Below are 22,911 nucleotides of genomic sequence, written 5' to 3'. Positions count from 1 at the left end.
TAAACCATGCAACAAACTGACTTAACAGGACAGATGCAGCAGTATGTTCACAACCCTTAAAAAGGGACAGTATCAGAGAGGAACTGTGGCAATAAACATTATATGGACTTACTTATATGGGAAGAATCACTGGGAAATGGCTCTTTATACTCCATGGGATGATTCATAGATAGCACAGCTGAATATACAGATCAAATAAACTTGACTTCAGAGTCATTGATTATTCACAACTGGATGTTAGCTCTTCCTACAAAAGAATGTGCACACTTCGTTGGAAAAATTATTTTATTATTATAAAAAATAACATTAAAACTGTAGTTTACAAATCATTCAGTGCATGGAGGACAAGAAAACACATATACAATATTTTCATCTGCAAAGGCATGGGAATAAAGTGGGTTTCAGTTGGATTTTCCAAAAGCTTCAAAGAGTTTATGACAGTGACTGGTGTCCATTATATAGACGTAAACCTTTGCACTACAGTACCTGTAGAGCTGTACAGGGAAACAGATTTGACCAAGAACATCCAGGCTCTTGTATGGATCAAGAGGGAAAAAAATACCATAAACTTTTTGAATGCTACCTTAACTTTCACCACAAGACTCCTTTTAGTCTAAATTCTGTGGTGGAATTAAAATAGATCTTAGCTTTTGTCTCCTTTGTAACTTTGAGAGTGTTAACACGTGGTTTTCAATTGCTTGTTCCTGAAACCACTGCAGGTCTCATTTCCCCACCTTCCTAAACAACTATTTATTTTATTTCATGAAATGAATCTCACGCTGCATAATTAAGGCCTCTTAAACTGCAGGTCATGAACACCATTTTGGCCCATTAGCCCGTTAGTAGTTAACTGAGTTAACAGATCCAGGACCTCATCCAGCTGTTTCTTGACAAAAACAATCAGCTTAAATAACACGACTGGGTAGCTTGATCCCCACTCCCACCACTCTCTGTGTAAACAGGGGCACCATGAGGCCAAAGGGCTGAGTCGGAATTTCCTGCTTGAAAGTCCAGTCATGTCTATGTGTCACCATCTAGAACAGGGGTCTGCAAACTTTTTAGAGCCAGGGCCACTAAACCTTTTTTACTAACCTTGCTTGGCCACCTGAGTGAAGTCCTCTATCTAGCCGATAAACTCGCCGACTGGAATAGATCGCATTTCTCCGCGACCTCTTGCATACACTGCTTAATAAACTCACCGTCCGTGAAGGGTGTGCCAGCTGCTGCTAGAAGCTGCGATACTCGATCACTAGCTGCAACATTTTCTCCGAATTTTCTCTGGAACAGTCTTTGCTGCCCCTGAAGCGACTTTTTCCAACTGTTCTAATTTTTCCCTCCATCCACCTCCTGTGTATTCTGAACACTTAGCCTGATGTTTTGTCTCGTGACGCCCTTTTATGTCATATTCTTTAATCACAGCGATTGTTTCCTGACAGATAAGACACATGACCTTTTCTTTCCAAGGGACACACAAGTACTCTTCTGGCCATGTGTCGTTGAATTTTCGACCCTCTGCATCGATCTTTCTTTTTTCGACATGGCAGGAATAACTTACAGTGAGAACTCTCGTCAGTTATAACTTTTAGAACTGTTTGAAATCACTACCTGGTTTCAAATAAGATGGCGTACACTAGACATCATTTGTGTGACTGAGCCAATCACAGTAGGCAACACAAATCCAAATGAATTTACAGTAAGAATCAGTTGTAGCCCAGAGGCGTATGTAACCTAGGCTAAAGCTGACGTCTGATAGGCTAAAAGTAAAATGCATCGTGCAATAGGTGTTGTTCTGCAATTGACCGTTAGTGCTGAGAGAGCCACCAAGTAGAGGCCACTGGTGAAGATTTTCAATATCTGATGCAAAAAGTAACCCTCAAGATTCAAACAGTAGGGAGCTGCGGGCCATGCAGAAAAGTTCAGCAGGCCGGATTTGGCCTGCGGGCCACCGTTTGCCGACCCCTGGTCTAGAATATGTGTGGGGATTGTGGGATGCTACAGTGCACAGGGGAGCCCCTCCCCTCTCTAATGCTCTATAACCTGCCTCTTCACCTGGAAAGATGGGCAGTAAGCTATTCCAGCTCTTTTGCAAGATGTTTCATCAAAGGTCATCTGTTTTCCTGATTCACACTGGCACAGTTGTATTGAGATAATGTATATTTTTCAGGTTTTCTTGTATAATTTTCAGGTTTCAAGGCCTCAGTATTTAATTGTATTGTCATTTGTCATTGTCATTTCAGTCTTGAGCTCATATGGTCTTCGGTCAATGGTTAAACCCCAATGAAATGGTGCCAAATTGCGGAGATGTGCAGAGCTCAAGACAAGCTGTGCACGAGAGGGTCAGGTGAGATCCCCAGCTTCACTTTACCGGATCCGACCACACTCAGCTTCAAGAGAGACTTCCAGCAAAACCACTGTCTGTATTATTAGAAAAAAGCGTTTCTAGATCGTTCGGTCGCCCTCTACCGTCCAAAGTCGTGCCGAGATCCTCCTCACGTCTGAGACAAGTGGGGAGGAAACAGCCCGTACGGCGATTCGCCGGCTCCCTTCAAACTTCATCACGCAGACGGACGTCCTTCAGATCCTGAGCCGCCGGGGCTCGGTGGACAAGCGCTGGTCAGCTCGGGCCGGCCAGGAGCCCCGCCGGACAGGGCGGGAGGTCTGTTCAGCGAGAGCCACGCCCCTCTGTGTAACAGCACCAGAGCCTCTGCCTTGGGCAGTGCAAAGAGAAGCAGCCGACCGGCTGTCCAGAGACACACACACACGCTCATTAAGGGTGTCGTTCCCACCCAGGCTAGTGCAATTGCAGAATCGGGGAAAACTGTTTATAACTGGGGCTAAGGAATAGATGGAAAGTCCATTCAAGGCCTGGATCACAGCGCAGTACGCTTCCCCAGGTAGCAGCAGGGCTCTGTAGTGTAGGACACCGGATCATCCGGCCTGAGGCTCTGCCCTCTGCAGTCCACAGCCCGGCTTCTTAGGCCACGTCTATCAAGTCCTTCTTCACGCAGGGGGTCAGCGTCCCCATCGTCATGCCCACGTCCTTCCCGTTCTGAGCTACGTAGCCATTCTGTCTGCAGGGTTTCCCGTTCTTCAGGCTGTAGCGTCCCATTTTGGTGTTCTTGTAGTACACCGAGTAGATGAACGCGAAAATCAAGCAGATAATGACGACGACCACGGCCACCATCCCGGCGATGATGGGCAGATAGTCCTCTGCAAAAAGAAGGAAGCAGGGCGTGTCACATGCAATCAGATAACGCAGCTTCACGTATCTCAACAGGAAAACAGCTGGAAAAGATACGTTACCTATAACTTCCACTGTGAATGTTACGCTGTGACTCCCCACGGTATTGGTGGCACTGCATGTGTAATTTCCACTGTTTTCTTTTGTGATTCCGGTGATGGTGAAAACATCGTTGGTGTGTGATGATACCACATTACCAGCTCCAGAATGCTCCCATCTGTACTCTGGGGCTGGATTACCATCAGCTGAGCAATTTAAAACTACAGTGTCCCCTTTTAGAACACCCACAGTTTCGTGTGTCTTATTACTAACGGGTTTGTCTGGAAAGAAAAGGAAAAAACAGCAGGTTAGCCAGAGGGTGCAGAATGTCTTTTCCTCCTCTTCAGGAACGGTCACTGGGCACATGGCTGAAGATGCCTCATTCACTTGACAGCCCCAGCCGTCTACATCACACAGACCTGACACAGAAATACTACAACTGACAAGACACAAGGACAGCTGCAGAGACTGATGCAGGTGCTTCTGCAGATAACCAGGAGCTCACTTTTTTTATTGTCTTTTTTCTTACCACTATACACATCACCTCTGGGTCTGGAGAAGCTCTTTACAATAATAATAATGTGGTGGGTTTCACTGTTTGTGAAGCTCTTTTTCTGTTATTTTGTTAATATTGATCAAAATATTGCATCACAGCATATTACTGCATTAGAGAAGACAGCTGTAACCGTTTTGACAAAGGACTGGTAAATGTAACAATGTTTATAAAGGTGTAATAACTCACACAGCACGGAGATGCGGAGAGGATCAGACTGATTTGCAGGAGGGGGCTGTGGTCCTTCTGGGCCCAGGTTGAGCTCTGCCTCACAGGTGAGCTGCTGTCCACTGTGAGCTCTGTCAGGGGTGAACAGGTGTCTCACAGACACATTCACAGGTGTTCTAGTAGTGTTGGTAAAAAAGTCCTGACTGTGAATCAGTGTCTGTCCTCTGTACCAGTTCACAGTGAGGTACTGAACAGGAGCGATGTTCTGGACCTCACACTGCAGCTGGTACTGTCTCCCCTCCACCATCTGATCCACTGGGCCGTCAGAGCTGAGAGAGACACTGTCCGGGTACTCTGCAAAATGCACAAAGAGTAAAGCCGGTTTTAAAGAAAATGTTTTTACTTATAAACCTTTTTCAATTTTACAGGCCATTCATAATACTCACACATCAAATAAATCCTTAAAATTAACATTTAGCTCACTGCAGGCCAACAAGTGCTGCAGTGAAAAGACTGGGCACTGGAAGGGTTATCAGAAGACACTCGTCTACACCTCAGAACAGGCGAGCGTGCAAACAAAATTGACATATCCAAGCCTGATCTCCATTCAGTCCAATTTCATACTGCATAGCGAGTCAGAAAGTGTTTCAGTAAAAGTCCCATATGAATTTAAATCTACACTGGAGGAGGAAATATCATTTCAATTTCCCACCTATCTTTCACCCTGAAGTGTGTGTTTTATTGACTCTCCTGCTGTATCTGCTCAGTTACTGACAGCTTTAACTGGGCTAAAGGAGCAAACTCTCCTGTAAAGAGTTTAGTTTACTGAACATTCAGCACTCACTGGTTCATCAAGATAGCATTGTAGCAGGAAAGACAGACAAAATTAAACAGAACTGGATAAACATGCTTCCACTGAATGACTTAAGAATGGCCGCTAAGTAAAACAGCTAACACGTGGAAATGAAATGAAAGTCACTCACTGTACAGACTGATGTTGAGATTCTTCCTGCACTGCCTGGGCTCAGTATTGAAGTTTCCGAAGCACTTAGGCTCTGCAGTCCAATCAGTCAGACTGCTGACATTCCAGTTGACAGACTGGACACCTGTTTTCATGCCTGTAGACCCAGCTGTAGCCTCCCAGCCCATTCCTCTGGGAGTCTGTGTTGCAGTGCAGTTCACTGTCACTGGGTCCCCATACCTCACCACAGCTCTCTGAGGGCTGATCTCAAGCGGACACTCTGGGACAGCTCCTGGAGTAAGGAGAAAGAAAGGAAACAATTGGAATGTAATCTTTTTTTCAATCACATGACTAACAGCACCTTTTCCAATACAGAAGGCAAGGGGTGTCCTTTTTAACAGTAATAATAGGTTAAATGTAATACAATAGGTAGAAAACACTGTCCATTTTACACCCAGCTCTTCAATAAAATTCTCACATGCCTGCAAGTGCCCAGGTGTGTCACTGAGAGCCGAGAGAGACCTGGCCGACTATCCCCACCCTGTGCTTGAGTAGCCTTAGTCAGTCAGCTAGTGACATGACCCAGGCTCGAACACGCGGCCATAGAGCACAACCTGCACTCTAGCCAGAGCTGAAACAGTAAGTCAAAGTTCTCCACTTACAGTGATTTATATTTCTGTGGGAATAACAGACCTGTCCAAGAAAGAGATGCTGGACAAAAAAAATCAAACAATTCTGACACTTAAACAGTGTAGAATTCACTCAGACGTAGTTTATGTCAGGAAAGCAGACAGCACCCCTGTAGTGTGACCAAGAGTGTATTTAACATTCCGAAACAGCTGGACATTCAGAATACATTCTGATGAATCAGTGTTTAAATATCCCTGTGTCACGTATGGCCTTTTGCACTCTGTATTCAAGCGCGTGTGGGGTCCTTGTCTTCAATGCACATTTCTGTTGACACAGGAAGCTGATCGAGGCTGTGCCTGGTTTATAAGATGCCCCTGGAAATGCTTGTGTTTCACAGCCGAGTGGAGCAGGCACACAGGCGGTGTCTCTGCTTCGCTCTCCGGGCGGCTGTTGGTAGACACTAGCAGTATTTTACTCCTCCTTCAAACCTCTAAATGTGGTTGCTTATAAAGTCATGTATTCAATGCCAGATCTTGCTACCGACTTATAAGGCTGTGAGTAATCTGGCTCCGTCATGCATCTCTGAACTCCTCCATGTTTACACTCCCTCCTGTAGGTTCTGTTCAGTTGAGGCTGGTCAGCTCGTTGGCCCTGGGAATAGATCTCGGACTGCTGGTGCTCTTTCTGCCACTGCTCCATTCCTATGGAATGGCCTTCCTCAGACTCTCCGAGCGGCAGATTCTTCTGACTGTATCGAAATCTGAACTTAAAACACACCATTTTACCTGGGAGCCCTGGCCGATTGTCTTAACAGTTTGACCTGTATGCTCCTGTTTCATTTTGTACTTTTTTTTAAATTTAATTTTTTTTAAATTGTATCGGGTTTAATATATATAATATTATGTACAGCGTCCTTCGGTTAAAAAGTTTTTTTTTTTCAAATGATTATTTTTATACCTGTTTCAGATCTATAATGAACTGTTTGAAGTAGTTCGGGTGGGTAGCCGTGTCAGCATGCGTGGGCTGCAAAGGAACAAATAATAGTTTTTTTTCCATGCTGAAAAGAGAAGAGAACGTTTCGAAACGTTGCGTTTTCTCTCTTCTCTTTTCAGCATGGAATAAACCTATTACTTGCTCCTATAATGAACTATGCTGTGACATTTCACACCCCTACAGCGGCACACGTTGTTTTGTAAACCTGCAGGCTTCATCCCAGAACCGGGATCGGGAAAGTCCGCGATGAAACATCCTGTTTACAGCGCCAGGAGGAATGCGCTCCGAGCCTCTCCGGCTGGCCGAGGGAGAGGGAACACAGACTCCAGGAAGGAAAGCAGCGATTTCCTGCGCCTGGGGAGCTAACTCCGCCTCTCGGCCCACTTCCTGCCATACTGCTCCGCGGGCCGGACCAAAGAGTCCGGAGCACAGGGGTCCGCAAGGTGCCCTCAGGTATCCCGCAGGGAGCGGGCCTCTCCCCCGGCCGGCGCCGGACGTGGGGGAGGAAGTATCGTCAAGCCGCGTGGGAATCCGTCTCATTGCCGCGTCCCGTTACATACTCATTAAAGACTGCTTGTTTAAGATAGGACGTGCTTTGAGAAGTTACAGCATACCGATTCACCCCAGGGGGTAGGAGGGAAGATTCCAGGGAGTTCAGACAGGGGGCGCCAGTGCGTGTCTGCAGCTCCACAGGGCAATACTGACACCACCTGTCTGATCTCCCACGGAGATGAAGCACCTGGAATCTTTATTCTTACTTGCTAGAATGAATCCGCCTTCAGCAAACCCCAGGAAGACACCATGGTGAGGCACTACTGCATTCCATATTTAAGAAACCGATTGAGTTTAATGTTGTTTCAAACGGAAACCGTTGTCTCCAGAAACCGTCTGGGAGTTTAACCCCCCCCCCTCTCTCGTGCTGCAATTCTTCATGGACTAAAAAGCTATTATTGGGAGGAAATGATACTAGATGTAGCATCTACTCTTCTCCTTCTGCAACATTTTTGTTCCTTGGTGGGTAACCACGAGCCTAAGCAAAAACAGGAAAGTCACTGAAGAGCCTCTTCCTCAAAGCCTAAAAGTGAAGTGAAGGTATGCTGGGACTTTCTGTCTGTTCGCCAAACACCGAGAAGATCCTGTACTGCTGTTCACTTGAGCATCTCACACGAGTCACAGATACAGAACGGTTAGCGAAAGTGAAAAACTACCCTACTCTTTTTTTAAAACCAAAGATCACTATGTATTAGTCATGTGTTAACACTGGCGGAATACATAACACGTGGCGGAACAGCTCATAGCGTTAACTCCTGACTTTTCACTTGTAAATTCACATGGTCCGGATCATGCCTGAACGCAGAAGACTTACTGGAAATCCCAGGCCAGTGTGAGCAACCCTAAACCGTCTGCATTACACATGCACTAGAAATGATGTAAGTGAATGATGACTTCAGAGTGATGTGACCAAATGGGAATTCACATAAAATACCCCCCATCACAAAACGTTACTGAGAAATGATTGTGTGTACAAAAACACTCGTTTAAAAAAAAAAAGACATGTAATGTCAGAGACGCTGTACAACAATCATATGTATTGGACCTCTCAGGTTTGGTGCGGTGCTCTGTAAGTGTACTTTTTTAGCTTTTAATGTTTTTAATGTCAGACATTAAAAGAGATTCCACACTATTTTTCACTCCTTTAAAAAAGCAAAGCGCTTCCGTGAAAGGGTTTTGATCGCAGACGCGTTTCAAGTACAAAGAGCAAGAGTCTACAGTCCTGTGCAGAACTAGAGCCACGCTTTCCTTTTCGACTTTCCCAAATTTACCAAATTTATTCTTTATTGTCCGACTCCATTCTCCTCCCATAGAATATTCTTTGACACACTCCCAAACTTCTGTGCAACGCATCTTATATCTGCACCTCACTTAAATCACTCGATTTCACTGCAATATGTTGGAAGAGTTTCTGGTTGCTTTTCTTTCCGATACGTTGTTAACTTTTTGGAGGGGAAAAGCCAGACATTTTTTTTTTACCGTGTTAAACAAAAACAGCGCTGTACAATATCATTCGCAAATATGGTAGATATTTTAAGGGTGCACGACAGTGGCAAATTAACAACAGGAATCGTATACTCGCTGTAAATCTGAAATTCAGATGGGGGGTGGGGGGGGAGGTCATTTCCTTTCACGAATTTCCTTTGGAATCTTAGCTTTTTTTAATCATTTCATTCCTACGTTAAAAACCAATACAGAAAGAAAATATTCACGGTAACACCCGTAATACTGAACGGCAAGGAACAGTCAAATGCATACAATATAAAAATCCAACTTACCTGAGCACATAACTCCAACGAAAAACAGATGAACCGCTAAGAAAGCTTTAATTAAATCCAGCCTGAACATCTTCTTGTTCTCTGTAACGTCCGGCACTTACTCTGCTTTAAAAACGCGAATAAATTCTGTGCTGTTTAATCTACGGAAAGCCTCGAAGCTGAGAGAGGACCGTTAGTTTTCCTAAGATAATATTTGCTCTGCCTCTCTCTCCCTACTGGGCTGTGTATGTTGCCTCGCTGGAGAAGTCATTCTTTAAAGAAAAAAAAAGGGGGCAGGTTTGTTGTAGCGGAAAGCCCCCTTAAATCACTGAAGACTCCCCAGAACTGGACTTTCCCGAACTTTCCCTTAAAACGAATTTACTAAATGTGTCCAAAAGCAACAGCGATTTACAAATAAACCATTCGACAAAACTAAGTCAATAGAAAATGCAGATGTGGGAAATCGAAGCGTGCCCGTGTATTGTCCGCGGGTGACGTGTGACGGCGCAAGTCTCCTAAGAATCTCTCTGACGAGAAATGTGTCTCAGGAAGGGAAATGACACGACAGTCCTTTAAAAAATAAAACGCGTTTACCAAACGCAATCCGGGGCCACTACTGTATACGATTTAAAAACAAGCATGGCAGACAGCGTCACACGTGCTTTTTTTTCAACAAAAATGAATGAATGTTTCTTGACGGAAAAACATTAAAAGTGTACCTTCAAAGTAAGGTACACTGACGAGGAGCGCAGAAAACCATCGTCCTGCTTCCCAGAAAAAAAGAGTTGCGTTTGTAGCAGTTGAATGCTACCATTAATGACACCGACCTCGTTCTTATTTAATTAATTTCGGAAAAGGGTAAAAAAGGTAAAAAGGATTTATCGTAGTACAATTACATTTTCTTTTAAAAATTATCAGGCGTATAGACTGTATATACATTTTTTATATATATAAAGAAGCAGCTTAAAAAAAAGGAGATGGCAGGACGTTTTTAATAGAAACGAACAGTGTATCAAAAGTATTTACCCCCTTCGACTTTTTTACATTGTGTTGTGTTTCAGTATGGAATCATAATATTTTTAATTGGGGATTTTTGCCATTGATTCTCAGAAAACACTATAATGTCAAAGTAAAAACAATCTACAAATCCTTCTTAATTAAATATAAATACCAAACAGAAAACAACAGTTTGGATTTAGTATTCACCACCTTTGGGTCAGGATTGTGTAGAGACACGTTTGGCAGAAATTACAGCCATGAGTCTCCTTGGATATGTTTCTATGAGCTTTGCACATTTGAACACTGCAATTTCCCCCCCCCCTTCTTCTTTGCAAAATGGCTCAAACTCTCTTAGGTTGGATGGGAACAGTTGGTGAACAGCAATTTTCAACTCCTGCCACAGATTCTTGATTGGATTGAGGTCTGGGCTTTGACCGGGCCACTCCAGAACATTGACTTTCTTGCTTTTTAAACCGCTCCAGTGTGGCTTTGGCTGTATGTGTGGAGTCCTCATCCTATCACTATCCCACTGCAAGATGAATCTTCTCCCAAGTCCCATGTCTCTTGCAGACTGCAGCTGGTTTTCCTCCTGGAATTCTAGGTACTTTGCTGCATCCATTTTTCCTTCTATATCCACAAGTCTTCCAGGCCCTGATGCAGCGAAGCTGCCCTATAGCATGATATCGCCACACCCCTGCTTCACAGTAGGGACGGTGTTCCCAGGATGTTGTTCACTGTTACACTCGCACCAAACATAACACTTACTGTTGAGGGCAAAAAGGTCCATCTGGGTCTCAGACCACAGCATCCTCTTCCACTTGGTCTCAGAGTCTCCCCACATGCCACATGGCAAAGTGAAGTCAAGATTTGATGTGAGTGTTGTGTCGCTCTCCCATGAAGCCCAAATTTGTGAGGCACTCTGGCAATTGTCGGATGCCCAGTTTCTCCCATCTCATGGAAGTCATGGCAGACTGTAATTCCTTTCGGGTTGTCCCAGGCCTCTCGGTGGCCTCTCGTGACTAGTGCTCTTCTCACCAGTTTTTGGAGGACACCTGCTTCTTTCACAGCTGTGCCATATTCTCTACAATCCATTGTAATGGACTTTCCTGTGCCTTGGGGGATATGTAAAGCCTTGGAAATTTTCTTATATCTTTCCCCAGTAACCCTATGCCAGATCTACATTGACAGCTCCTTTGTCTTCATGATGCAGCTTTTGTTGGGAGCTGTACTAATGAACGTGGGACCTCCCAGGGAATGGTATCTCTATCCTGAATTCATGTGAAACACCCTAATGGCGCACAGGAGGCCTCAACAAACTGTGTGACTTCTATAGACATTTGTTTTTGCACCAGAGGTGAAAAGGGGCTATTTAGGTCTGTCATAGTAAAAGGGGGTTGAATATTATGCAGTCACTTATCTTCTGATTTATGTTTATAATTGAATTTAGGAGGATTTTGTTTTCAATTTGACATTGTGGAGTGTTTTGTGTTGATCAATGACAAAAACAATCCCATATAAATACTCAAATCTATAATGTAACACAGGAAAGTGTGAAACAATGCAAGGGGGGTGAATACTTTTGATAGCCACTGTAGTTTCTACAGAACGCAATGGGACCTCTGATGAGTAACTCACAATAGCAACGATACTGCATTCTCGGACGTGTGATTTCCTGCTCACACAAATAATGACGCCCACCCAGAACATGCACATTTCAAGGGAATGGGGTGTCGCGGTCCCAGGTTTGGGGTGAAAAGAACTCTAGGGAAATATTCACTGGGCACTTCGACGCAGGCCACCCCCTGCAGGAAAATAAAAATGAGCTTTACCTATAACTCGCACTTTCAGGATTTTGGTGTCCATCCCAAGCTTGTTTGTGGCTGTACAGCTGTACTCCCCGATGTTGAACGCGGTGGCTCCGGTGATGGTGATATTGGAGGCTGTGCTGGTCGTGATCTCTTTGACGTTACCGGCATTGTAATACTCCCATGTGTACCAGGGAGGAGGGTTCCCCTGAGCTGCACACGTGAAGACGATCGTAGACCCCTTTTCCCCATCAACACTTGCCTGCCAAGGCCTTATAATGGGCTTGTCTGCAGAAACACAAAACAATACAGAAATGACAGCATTTTCCTTTATTTTATATACAGTACATGACTCTGCTCTTCCAAGACCATGTGTTTTCAGCTTAATCCTCTGCATTAAACTGTTTATCTTCCTGATGGGATCAGATCTTTAACAGTAGCGGAGCCAGTACTCTTCACTGTCATTATTATTTCACAGATATGAACCACATAAAACCAGGATGTGTGCAAGAAGCGATTTGCCAGAGTTTGCTCTTGAGTATTAACCTCAGAGACGGTGGCTTCACAATAAGCGTGATCCTCCTGCTTCCATGTCCAAATTGTCATTTACTGTGTATGTTAAGCAAACCTTTAATATGAGTACTTACACAGCACTGTAACATTCACAGTGTGATTCGCAGTCCCCTGTGGGTTAGTAGCTTCATAGGTGAACTGTCCTCCATCAGTCCTGGCCAGCTTGACAGAGGGGTCAATCTGCTGTCCATCCTTGACCCATCTGGTCTCAGGGGGAGGGCTGCCCTCAGCTGTACAGGTCACACTGCTCTGCAGACTGTGATTCTCCTCCACATCAACACTGAGAGGACACCCTGTGATCTCAGGGCCATCTGTGGGTTGAGAACACAGCTTTTTGAGACATTTCAAATCAGTGAAGCGACTCTCTGCCTGTCCTTAATTCTGCACTTCTCTGGACTGTCGCCTGCCTTCAGCTGTCTGATTGACTGATTCATCTGTAAGAAATTGCCGCCTCCTTCTCAGGGCTCAGGGAACCAGCCCATAAAGGCCATCAGCTCCAGCTGAGCCATCTGTGGGTTAAGGACATAAGGCTTAACCTGGACATAATAACTGATATTCTTCTGAGAAACAGATCGTTTTTCTTAGAGGAAACATGTGCTCCTGGTTGACACAACAGGTAATATATTTGGTTCAGCAGCTGTGAAGCCTGCAGTGTCTCTGGATCAGTGCTTCAGTAAGAGCTTTTGGATATTCTGTGAAAACTTACATCTCACTTCTACCGTCACAGTGTGATTCACAGTCCCCTGTGTGTTAGTAGCTTCATAGGTGAACTGTCCTCCATCAGTCCTGGTCAGCTTGACAGAGGGGTCAATCTGCTGTCCATCCTTGACCCATCTGGTCTCAGGGGGAGGGCTGCCCTCAGCTGTACAGGTCACACTGCTCTGCAGACTGCGATGCTCCTCCACATCAACACTGAGAGGACACCCTGTGATCTCAGGGCCATCTGTGGGTTGATTAAATGGATTAGAAAAGACCCAGTGGAATATGCAATATTCTTAGAAACTTGTACTTAGACAAGACAGAAGAAATATGTCATTTTTTTAGCAAAATTATGGGTGTTTTTCTGAAAGTTTAAGAACAATTCAAAACAGATGTTTCAAGTTAGGAGAAGAATTTCAGTCTGTCCATGTGCATGTCCTGGTTTCACCTGACCACGTGGTGCTAGTGGCACAGTCTAGATCTGAACCTGTGATCTCCAGGCTGCAGAATGTACTGTGTCTTGCACTTTGATCAAAGACTTCACTGCAGGAGCCACCCAGGAGCTCTGCAGCCTGATTTTACTCCATCAGCATGACACAGTGACATATATGTTGGTACAGACTGTGGTAGCAGACAATGGAGGTGTCTAAGACTCTAGACAAAGAATGTAACACCTGGCATTGTAAACATTTCCAGCTTCAGAGCTGTGTGCTGAGATGTAGGGGGTCAAGAGTCTGTGATCACAGCAATCATAAAGTTGGTTTACTTAGTTAATTAAAGTTCTTGGTAAATGATTAAGTGTCGATCAACAGTCCAGAAACACACCCTATAAGGTGAGTTCAGGAGGAGGAAAAGAGCGAAGGGCAGAGAAAGAAGGTCAGAGCCCAAGAGAGAGAGGAGTCAGGAGGAGTTGGAACCTGTAGCATGAGACAGGTGAGAGCCCCTGCTTCATGATCCTCCCGAAAGAAAACCTGACGGGGGCTAAGGTTTTGAAACTTGCAAAGAGAACTTGCGATTCTGTAGCTCTTTTGAGTGAGACATCCCTCAGTTTAATACTGCCTCTCCTGCTAGTGGGTGCATTTTAGAATAGGGAGGTCGACTCCTATTTCTTTTGTGGAATCCAGGTTAGAGGAAGAGATTTAACTGCAGGTTGTATTGCATTAAGGCAGCTAATCTCTTCTTTGGCCTCTGTAGGCATCATTCAAGAGTCGAGTACTTGGTAGCACTACTTGGTAACTGGGATGTTCTGGGTGATTTAGACATGCAGTAGGACTGTAAATACAGTGACTTGTGTTTTGTATCTTTATGTTGTGTGTGGTGTAATGTGCGTCACTGTCATTGTTAATAAACAGTTGTTTAACCCAATGTGCCTGGATTATCACTCTTTTCACCAAAGCTGTGTGAGAGTACAAAGTACAAAGAATTAATGTGCCTCTATATCAGCTGCTCGGGTATATTCTGGCAAAATGCTTACAAGTTGGGGTTATGATCATTTATTTTATTGACTAATCTGCTAGGTCAGCTCCTGATTTTCGCTATTTTCATAACCCCCATTTTATAACAATATTTTAGATGGTACTTACAAATCACTGAGATGTTCACAGTGTGATTCACAGTCCCCTGTGTGTTAGTAACTTCATAGGTGAACTGTCCTCCATCAGTCCTGGTCAGCTTGACAGAGGGGTCAATCTGCTGTCCATCCTTGACCCATCTTGTCTCAGGGGGAGGGCTGCCCTCAGCTGTACAGGTCACACTGCTCTGCAGACTGCGATGCTCCTCCACATCAACACTGAGAGGACACCCTGTGATCTCAGGGCCGTCTGTGTGGGTTGTGGATATGAAATAAAAAAATGATCAGCACGATTTGTTAAGAGAATTGTTTTAATTTAAAAACAGAATGGAATAAGGCACCATAGGCTACATCTTCTCTTTGAAAGGGATGCCTGATCCTTACATATCGTCTATCGATGTGTCTCATCACCCTCTCTCCATCTCTTTATTTATATACATGCCGTATTATGTTCACCGTATTTATAAATACCAAGCATGTGTGTTAAATAGTACATAAAAGGTAAACATACTGAGGCAAAACTTACATCTCACTTCTACCATCACAGTGTGATTCACAGTTCCCTGTGGGTTAGTAGCTTCATAGGTGAACTGTCCTCCATCAGTCCTGGTCAGCTTGACAGAGGGGTCAATCTGCTGTCCATCATTGACCCATCTGGTCTCAGGGGGAGGGCTGCCCTCAGCTGTACAGGTCACACTGCTCTGCAGACTGTGATGCTCCTCCACATCAACACTGGGAGGACACCCTGTGATCTCAGGGCCATCTGTGGGTAAAGTAGGTAACGTTGCATAGATTAGTTTTGGATTAATCTAGTAAATATGCTCTGCATTGTGGGGCCTAAATGAAATGGACATCACACACATTTTAATCCCCAGACCTATTTGCAATGACAGTTGCTTTGTATAAAAAATATACAAGAATTTTTATTTTCCCTGTAACTGGCTACTGCTGGTTACAAACCCGCTATTGCACTAGGCTACCATCACACTTTGCAGACTGGATGGCTGTCATGTTAACACCTTTTGGGATTTTAAGATTAAAAAAAATTAAACTAAGAGGCTTGGCGCTGAATGCGCAAAGGAGGAGTGAAGTTATTTCACGCCATGAATGTGTGGCATTTGCATTTCTAAAGCTGGAAAAACAAACGGAACACAGACAGCAACCACAATAATAACGCGTCTAATAAATATATGTGCAGCATAAAAATGTTCTCAGACAGAGTGGGAAACAGTGCTTGAATATAGAGTAAAAACGTTTGAGCTGAATGTTCACATCCCTGGCGCATTGCCTAATCTGACACAGTTCTTATCATTAGACAGTAAAATGTAGTTCTTGTGGGTCAGGAAATAAGTCTGGAAAGTAGTACGTGCGGATGCAGGTGGCAAAAACATGAACTAGAAATACAGAATGTGTAATTCTGAGAGAGACTTATGAAAAAGTTTATACTGAAACATCATTTACGTCTCCTGGAAAATGTGAAGCAGCAACTACGAAAATATTGGGATGTACAGTGTAGTTAAAACTGCAGAATTAAAACCAAGGCATGTCACATTCAAATTGTATAAACTTGTATAGATAGAACAGATATTACTGCCATGGGATCAGACCAGAGAAGAGCAACCAGATAAACTCTGGGTCTTGAGGGACTGTCCTACACTGACAGGCTGAAGGTACTGAGCCTCTTCAGTCTTGAACAGAGAAGGGACCCTGATACATGTATTCATGTACCTCAAAGGTACAGTCAAAATCCACCTGGCGGATTTTTTCCGAACAGTAAAACATGGAATCTACGGGGAAGTACATTAAAATTGGGAACAGGAGACACGTCTTTACCTTAAGGGGTGTGGGAGTGTGGAACAAGCTACCCAGCCATGTTGTTTAAGATGATACCCTGGTTATGTTTAAGAAACTGGTGGATGAGATCCTCAGATCAAGTACCTACTAACTACCAAAACAGCCTGCTCTTGTTTTTTTAGCCTGTGTACTCTTCTTAAAAGGTTTTGTACGATAGGTACAGTTGATTTTAGCAGCAAAATGAAACATGTTAGTGTGGTAAAAAACTCACACAGCACGTTGATGCGGAGAGGATGAGACTGCTTTGCAGGAGGGGGCTGTGGTCCTTCTGGGCCCAGGTTGAGCTCTGCCTCACAGGTGAGCTGCTGTCCACTGTCAGCTCTGTCAGGGGTGAACAGGAGGGTCGCAGACACATTCACAGGTGTTCTAGTAGTGTTGGTAGAAAAGTCCTGACTGTGAATGAGTGTCTGTCCTCTGTACCAGTTCACAGTGAGGTACTGAACAGGAGCGATGTTCTGGACCTCACACTGCAGCTGGTACTGTCTCCCCTCCGCCATCCACCTCTCCAACTCCACCTCCACCTCCACTGGGCTGTCAGAGCTGAGAGAGACACTGTCTGGGTACTCTGTGAAGAAAAATGTATGCGCTTGTATTATGTACAGGGTCTTCAGGAAAACTCAATTTTCCTTTGGAATTGACTTTATTTATTGAACTGCTAATCTTGGCTCATTCTAGGTTTAGGAGAGTCAATATTATTGATTCAGGAGTCATTCCCTGAATTCACAAGTGGTGCCACCTCCCTTAATCTTTCCCCCCTCCCTCCTGGTTAAAGACTATTAACGCCTCTGAGCAGAGTATGGGCCACAGACCACGTTTCCTTGCCTTGGACGACTGTATACCTTCTTACTGTGCTCGTGTGATCACAGCTCATCACTGGGGAGTTGGGAGCCCCCACACGGATTGACAAGCCCTGTGTCCTAATACAGCAGAGCACCTAGACTGGCTAGACAGCTGGATGATCCCAACCAGCCATCTACAGGTTGTGGTTGCAGAGCAATGCAATGTGTTGTTTCCAGAGAGCATCGGTAGGCTAGTGAACATGGTGTGGCATCAGGCTGTAACTGGTGCTCACAAGTTCGTTTGTTCAGTGGAACATTGACAGTAAGCACAACTTCAGCTGCTCTGTTTTATTGGATAATATAAGCATATTATTGTTCTACATTTGTACAGTGGACAATAATTACAAACTTGTTATAATCCATCCATCCATTTTCAGTAACTGCTTTGTCCAGTACAAAGTGACCAGAGACGTATCTTAACAGGCAGTGGGCACAAAACACACCCTGGACACCAGTCCACTGCAGGGGTACACATACTGCCAGCAATTTAGAGACAATGAATAAGTTAGACATCGTGGCTTCGGACTGTGGGAAGAAAACGGAGCACCCAGAGAAAACACACATGGCTACGTGGAAAAACATGCAAACTCCACACAGAAGTATCCAGGATGGAAGGATGGAATAAAACCCAGGACCCAAGATCAACAAGACAGCAGTACAAGCAGTCACCTCTTAATAGAGTACAAGAGTTCAATATCCTTAACTATTTGTCAGAAGTGTACATAGACTACACATTGAATTTTCTCGGCTTGCTTTTTCAGTGGAGAACTCACCTGGGCCAGTGAAAACGAACCAAATCGCTTATTTGCTTAGACTGGTAATTGAAATGTAATTGAATTGAAACTATAATCCCCCCCTAAAACCATTAAAGATGTACTTAAAACATATACATTTGACATATAGAGTATCCTCTTAATGAGATGGTGGCTTCAGGCTTTCTGTTAGTGAATAATACAAACATATAAAAACGTATAAAGGAAATGAAAGTCACTCACCGTACAGACTGATGTTGAGATTCTTCCTGCACTGCCTGGGCTCAGTAAAGAAGTTTCCGAAGCACTTAGGCTCTGCAGTCCAATCAGTCAGACTGCTGACATTCCAGGTGACAGACTGGACACCTGTTTTCATGCCTGTAGCTCCAACTGTTGTCTCCCAGCCCATTCCTCTGGGTGTCTGCGTTGTAGTGCAGTTCACTGTCACTGGGTCCCCATACCTCACCACAGCTCTCTGAGGGCTGATCTCAAGTGGACAGTCTGGAACAGCTCCTGCAACAAAATAATACATTATAACTGACAAAGATAAAAAAAACTAAGCATGTCACGTTCAGAAGAGCATAATGTTACACCTACATCTGTTTGTGTTTAATCACGTGTTGCAGAAGGTTACATCCACCGTTAGCATTTTTAATGTTCGTTTTCACTGGCAGCATTTCGAGGATTATAACACATATCTTACTTCCGCCTTTGCAAACAGGTCTGATGGTGAAGATAAGGGACAATATCTGGGACGCTCAACTCTGTAATCAGGACTGTACAATCCTGGTCCTGGAGGGCTGCTACACAACCAGGCTTTCATTCTAACCTGACTCTTAACCAGCTCATTATTGGCTTAATGGGACCAATTCAACCATTATTATTATTATTAAAAAAGGCCTGAAAAACCTACAAACACAGGACCAGGATTGCACTTAGCATTGTTAGTGTGGTAGCAATTAGTAGTGGGGCCCTGGGTTCAATTCCTGGGGTGCTATCTATGTGGCGGTTGTATGTTCTCCCCATATTCTGTAGGAACCTACCATAGGGACGGTACAGTGGCTCTGTGGCTAAGGATCTGTGCCTGTGGCTGGAAGGTTGCTGGTTCGACTCTTGTGGCTGGCAGAGGAATCCTACTCTGTTGGGCCCCTGGGCAAGGCCCTTAACCCCAACTGCTCCAGGGGCACTGTATAAATGGCTGACCCTGTGCTCTGACCCCAAGCTCCTCTCCCTGTCTGTGTGTCTCATGGAGAGCAAGTTGGGGTAGGCGAAAAGACAAATTCTTAATATATGGCATCTAAAGTGATCTTATCTTATTCATATTCTTATTCAGTGGGTGCTCTGGCTTCCTCCCACAGCATGTCCGAACACATACTGGTGGGTTAATGGGCTTCTGTGAAGTTGGCCCTGGTGTGAGTGTGTGTGTCCTGTGATGGACTGGCGTCCTGTCCAGGGCGTATCCTGCCTTGTGCCCGTTGCTGGCCGGGACAGGCTCCGTCTCCCCTGCGACTCTGAACTGGATGAAGTGATTGGAAAACGGACGGACGGATGGAACCCGTTTCTACGCTGTGCAGCAGGCACGTGCCTGTGATATTTAGAGAAGACAACCCCATCCTGCCCTCTCTTATTGAGTTTGCTGCCTGGTTTCTGTGTGAGCAGCTCTTTAATGGGTGACAGATAATGGTGTTCAGGCTCAGGTGCTAATTAATCCCTAACCCCCTCCCACTTTCTAAGAGTCTTAATAATCGACTGGAGATCGGTTAACCATTTGGAACAGAGACCAGAAACACAGAAGTATTCCAGGATAAAGACTGAAAACCGCTCATCTGGGAGATGAATTTGCGATATCTGTCCTTGACAGATTTAGGCACCGTTTCAGAGGGTCAGGCAGAAACGGACACCAAAAAATAAAATAAAAAAAACGCTTTCCCCTTTTATTGCACTAGAGAAAATCGTGGGTAGTGTAGAGCAAATGGAAATGCCCGAATTAATGCAAACAGCGTTAAGAACAATTTTGACGTTAAGCTTGAAATGTTCCGAATAACGCGTGTTGTTTTTCGGCCAATGTGGCCTCCCTGTTTCTTGAGTAACACAATCCGAGGCGCGCTCCAGTGCCATAGGAACAGCTCGTCTTGGCACACAGCTAAGATTGGGCCACATGTTTCTTCTTCTCTCCTAGGTAGGTTACACAAAACCACAGATGGGAATAATCGAGCACAACCCGATCATTGAAAACTGGGATTATGCGACACAGCGCGTAAAGCGCTTAAGAGATACAGTACAAAGCGCGCGCTGTAGATGCAATTATTAATAGATTCGCCTCCCGCGCGCCAGTGTTGTGCAACTACACTCCCCCAGATTCAACAGACTGCAGCTCTGAGGCCGGGGGGACAGGGGGGCTAGGCGCCTGGTCCTAACGCCAAGCAGACGAAATGCAAGGCTGCCATTGAGCCATTAACTTGCAAACAAGGGGGAATTGTTAGCAAGCTACCGAACACGCTCGGCTCAAGGAGAGCGTCTCGCCTCGCAAATCGGCCACTTTCAAGGGAATCGCTCGATCCCTGTTCGTTGATACAGCCGCGTAATGTCCCAATGCCCTGCGCTTTTATCGGTGGTTAAGCCCTAGTGACTCCGCAGGGGATTATACAATGATGAAAAGCCCGTCGTTACAAAAAATAGTAACTGCAAAAAATGTTTACAATCTGTAACGCGCACATACAGTTAAAACGAACGGATAGATTCAGGTTTGTGCCTGGAGCGTAACACTCCAGGTCTCCCATAGCTGGCTATTGCGGTAAGGTTTATTGAAAAATAGAGTAAAATAGAAAATTACTTGAATTTCAGTCTTTTAGAAAGCAAGTATAATTCAGGATACAGTCCGTATCTCAGATTTAACCAGAAGGTCTAGCTGTGCCGTAATTCGGTGAAAGCACTTTTCCCGAACTTCAGTAAAACCGTCAGATTTACGCACAATTGCTGAATCACAAGCAACATGCAACAAAATGGACTACCTGAACCTGGCTGGTTTCTAACTTTGTTTATATACCTTTTGAAATAACATTCCGTTACAACAGACAAATCTGTTCAAGGTTGTGAGTATAGTGCTCACTGTATTTATGGTAGGAGTCAAAATCAAATTATTCTTCTCCGAATAAAAGAAACTCATGTCAGAACTCCCACACGCTTTCAGCTGGCATGGGATTGTTGCATTTCTGTTGTTTTTATGTAAAAAAAAACACGGGAGATTTGCTCGTAGCAAAGTGAAATGCTCTCTAGTCATAATGATTATTAATAGACGAGTTGATGACGTACGGAGATAAAAATATTTCGAGAACTTACTGGTAGCCGTACAGAGTACAAGCAGTCCTAAACAAAGTCTAAAGAGATTTATTCCGGCCATGCGACTGCTCTTTTCTCTGTCCATTTCCATAGGTATATCCTTTAACAGCGAAGAGAACTCCGAATTCCACAGGTGAACAATTCGCACCCGAAGCCGACTCGCAGTTAACAGCTGTTACCCGCTTTCCCCTCGCTGTGGTGTTAGATAAGGTACTTTAAGAGACTGCCTACTTATACACCCCCTTTTTTGGGAGGGAGGGATGTGGAGTGATCAGATTCCAATTCTCCGACGGGGAGACACGAGCTTTTCTTTTCTTTGAAGACGTTGCTGGGTTTCCCCGTGTTTAACTTCTTCGTGCGACTTGAGTCACTGCCGGCGTCAGCGCGATTTGCGATTGTTCTGCAGATATTATTTATAACCCGCGCTGACCTCTTCAAACATCTGTCATCGTATTCATACTCTGACACCAGGGCCTTTGGTACGGAAGAAAAGTACGTATACAGAGGGACAAATGGGACCTCGCATTTCACAATTAGGCACCCATCAAATGGGAATTTTGTTGGTCGTAACGTGGGCTTTTATCACTGACCCTCACGGGAGTTGAGCTTTTAACACGCTGCCGTCCAAGCTCAGCCCCGGGGACACCTCCGCGAGGATCTTCGAAACAACAACGGGTGGAGAGGGAGAAAGGCGCTGGATCACCACCAGTAATATCCATCGGGATGTCTTTAAAAAAAAAAAGGCAAGCACAAACAAAAAGCAATAAAACGGGTCATCGGCATTGTCCCCAATATTCGCAACAAATTAGTACATGTTCCTGTTCTCATGAATTCCAGGACGCTGAAGTACATCTCCTTTACCCAGGCCAGAGGCGTCCGGACGGGGGCCGATAGGAATTTTGCATTTCCCGGAATAACCGGAGAAATCAGGAAACCGCATCTCTCCGCCGCTCCACAAAAGTACATTATTATTACAGACCGTCGCGGAAATCCCCCGTATTCCCCGGGGCACCCGCGAAGAAAGTTTATATCTTTAAATGGACCCATTAGTGATGCCTTTAACGAGCTTTGTATTAATGTGTGTTATTAAGGCGCGGCTGCCTTCAATCTCATTTTCCTCATCTAGGGAACTACGAACCGAAACAAAAACACAACTTTACTTCAAACGCTTATTTTTTCAGCAAGCATTAAAATATCAGAATCGCGGTTGAAATAAATCGCCTTCAGTGTATTATCCTGTATTGCTAAATACGTTTTGCCAGAGCAACTATACAATATATTTTCCTCGTTAAAGAGAATGCAGCAGCGCCCAACCCGTCCATGTTTCTACACACAAACACACTTCCAGCAGTCTGGACACAGCACACACAGGGACTGGACTGAGGGTTAGGACTGCGGTTCTCCTTATGGGTAAGGCTACGTTTAAACAGCCAATGGACACCAGTGCCAGCAAATAGCAAAGGCATCGCTGTGCAAAATATGTATTTTACATAGGAATATATATTTTATTTACTAGTATTTCCTTAAATTGTCCGTCTAGGACAAGAAAGTACCCATAAGCAATGAATTAATTAGGCGTTAAATCAT

The 22,911-nt window shown here is 44.5% G+C and overlaps 1 protein-coding gene across 1 annotated transcript; it reads right to left on the bottom strand.

Moving 5' to 3' along the window:
- Positions 1-273: 273 nt before the first annotated feature.
- On the bottom strand, positions 274-21,531 carry LOC148820770 (intercellular adhesion molecule 5-like). Its single transcript, XM_088931576.1, has 12 exons — positions 21,325-21,531; positions 18,229-18,498; positions 16,606-16,959; positions 15,067-15,303; positions 14,554-14,790; positions 12,978-13,214; positions 12,346-12,582; positions 11,723-11,986; positions 4,985-5,254; positions 4,023-4,355; positions 3,304-3,561; positions 274-3,210 (listed from the first exon to the last, which is right to left on the bottom strand). The coding sequence occupies exons 1-12, from the start codon at positions 21,413-21,415 to the stop codon at positions 2,975-2,977; spliced, it is 3,024 nt and encodes a 1,007-aa protein (XP_088787702.1). The 5' UTR covers positions 21,416-21,531; the 3' UTR covers positions 274-2,974.
- Between the last annotated feature and the right edge of the window lie 1,380 nt (positions 21,532-22,911).

The sequence above is a fragment of the Atractosteus spatula genome, chromosome 14, assembly GCF_055471065.1.
Source record: "Atractosteus spatula isolate fAtrSpa1 chromosome 14, fAtrSpa1.hap1, whole genome shotgun sequence".
NCBI classification, from domain to species: domain Eukaryota; kingdom Metazoa; phylum Chordata; class Actinopteri; order Semionotiformes; family Lepisosteidae; genus Atractosteus; species Atractosteus spatula.
The sequence above is the reverse complement of the archived record's forward strand: the minus strand, read 5'-3'. Positions and strand labels throughout refer to the sequence as shown.

What these genes read in the sequence shown, in the direction of transcription:
- LOC148820770 (XM_088931576.1), bottom strand. Translation starts at nt 21,415, where the DNA reads ATGGAAATGGACAGAGAAAAGAGCAGTCGCATGGCCGGAATAAATCTC. An exon ending in TGTACTCTGTACGGCTACCA is followed by an intron (nt 18,499 to 21,324) that starts GTAAGTTCTCGA and finishes ATTTTGTTGCAG; the next exon opens with GAGCTGTTCCAGACTGTCCA. An exon ending in ATTCACAGTGGAAGTTATAG is followed by an intron (nt 3,211 to 3,303) that starts GTAACGTATCTT and finishes TTCTTTTTGCAG; the next exon opens with AGGACTATCTGCCCATCATC.